Consider the following 1,472-nt stretch of genomic DNA (forward strand, 5'->3'; position numbering starts at 1 on the left):
TAAAAAAGAAAAATAAACAATTTCAAGATATTAATATCTTTTCTAATATTTAATATAAAATGTTGACCACATTTCTTCTCCTAAAGATCACATAGCTACATATATATGCAGTCTTTGAAAAGCAAATGTTTAACATTTGCACTCGGAGCTGCAGGAGACGAGCAAAAAATGACTAACAATGAAGCTAAAAGCAGAAAATGTACCTTTTAAAACATTTCAGATTCATAGAAATACACGTCTAATTTAGACTGCTTTAGAGAAGCATACCCAGCCACCGCAAACCTTAACAAAGTCTATTTTGGATGTACTGCATGACTGAGAAAATTGAGCTCTAAATCAGATCTGGGCAAAATGTTTTCTCAACATGCCTTAAAATCAGTAACTGCTGATTGCCCAATAGTCCTGCACAAATAGAAGCTATTTGTTTTTTGACATTTCAAGATTTTAATCAACAAAAGGATGTACAAAATCTTCTTGCCTTCATTACAAAAATCTCCCTTTTATTTTAGGAGATACAATCCACCAGAATAGAATGAAAGTAGTTTTGAGTGAAAAATGATGTAGGCTACAAATGAGCTGAGACAGATCCAGAGACAAAAGAAAAAAGATGTAATGCAACGTTCGATGGACAAATGGCAACATCTGGATTATTTGTTGTTTTGCAGGTGGAGCTAACAGGAAGCAGTGTGTTTGACTACGTCCACCCTGGTGACCACGTGGAGATGGCAGAGCAGCTGGGCATGAAGCTTCCTCCGGGCAGAGGCATGTCTCTGTCCCAGGGAGCGGTCAGTGAAGACGGAGCGTCCTCAGCGTCATCATCCTCGCACTCTGAGACGCCTGAACCAGGTAGGAGATCTGAGACTTTAAATAATCTCACAAAATATTTTAATGAAAATAAAATGATGATCTATATCGATAATAATCTATTCACCTATGTTGACATTTTTGTGCTCCCTTTGTCAAAAGATCCAAAGGGGTGAATCAGATCAACTGTTAATTCATGTATGAACAGAGTCGGAGTCTTTTTTTTCTTTTTTTTTTCCCTGAGTTATTGTCAGTAGTCATGATTTCCAACTTCTATAGAGTAAAAGCCAGCCAGGTGCTCAGAGCAGGTGCACCATTAATGGAAGCTACTTTCCTTGATGCAGTCGTCCCAGTTTCAAATTTCAGCCATTCACTGCATGTCTCTCCTCTTTTCTCTGCCCTCCTTCGTATTGAACTTCTACTGAAAACTGATTAGTGCCAGAAAAACTTTTGCAAAAGTCAGTCATTAAGGCCCAGAGGAAACACCAGCCTGTTTTAAATGATTGTAGATATAGAAGATTCAAAACAAGCTTCCCACCTTTTAAGCTCTTCCTTAAATTGTCTTACAAAATGTATCGATTTCTCAATTTTTACTCTTATAATGTAACAAATGTAAAGGAAACAATATATATATATATATATATATATATATATATATATATATATAT

At 36.1% G+C, this 1,472-nt stretch overlaps 1 protein-coding gene across 1 annotated transcript in view; it reads left to right on the top strand.

Annotated features, from left to right (window-relative positions):
* Positions 1 to 625: 625 nt before the first annotated feature.
* Positions 626 to 1,472, top strand: part of npas3 (neuronal PAS domain protein 3) — a 61,127-nt gene continuing 60,280 nt past the window's right edge. Inside the window, exon 1 of the mRNA XM_015043107.1 lies at positions 626 to 846. Coding sequence (XP_014898593.1) covers positions 633 to 846 — 214 coding nt within the window. The 5' untranslated portion in view covers positions 626 to 632. The remainder of the gene's footprint in view (positions 847 to 1,472) is intronic.

The sequence above is a fragment of the Poecilia latipinna genome, unplaced genomic scaffold (assembly GCF_001443285.1).
Source record: "Poecilia latipinna isolate Pla-1442-1.1 unplaced genomic scaffold, P_latipinna-1.0 Scaffold616, whole genome shotgun sequence".
NCBI classification, from domain to species: Eukaryota; Metazoa; Chordata; class Actinopteri; order Cyprinodontiformes; family Poeciliidae; genus Poecilia; species Poecilia latipinna.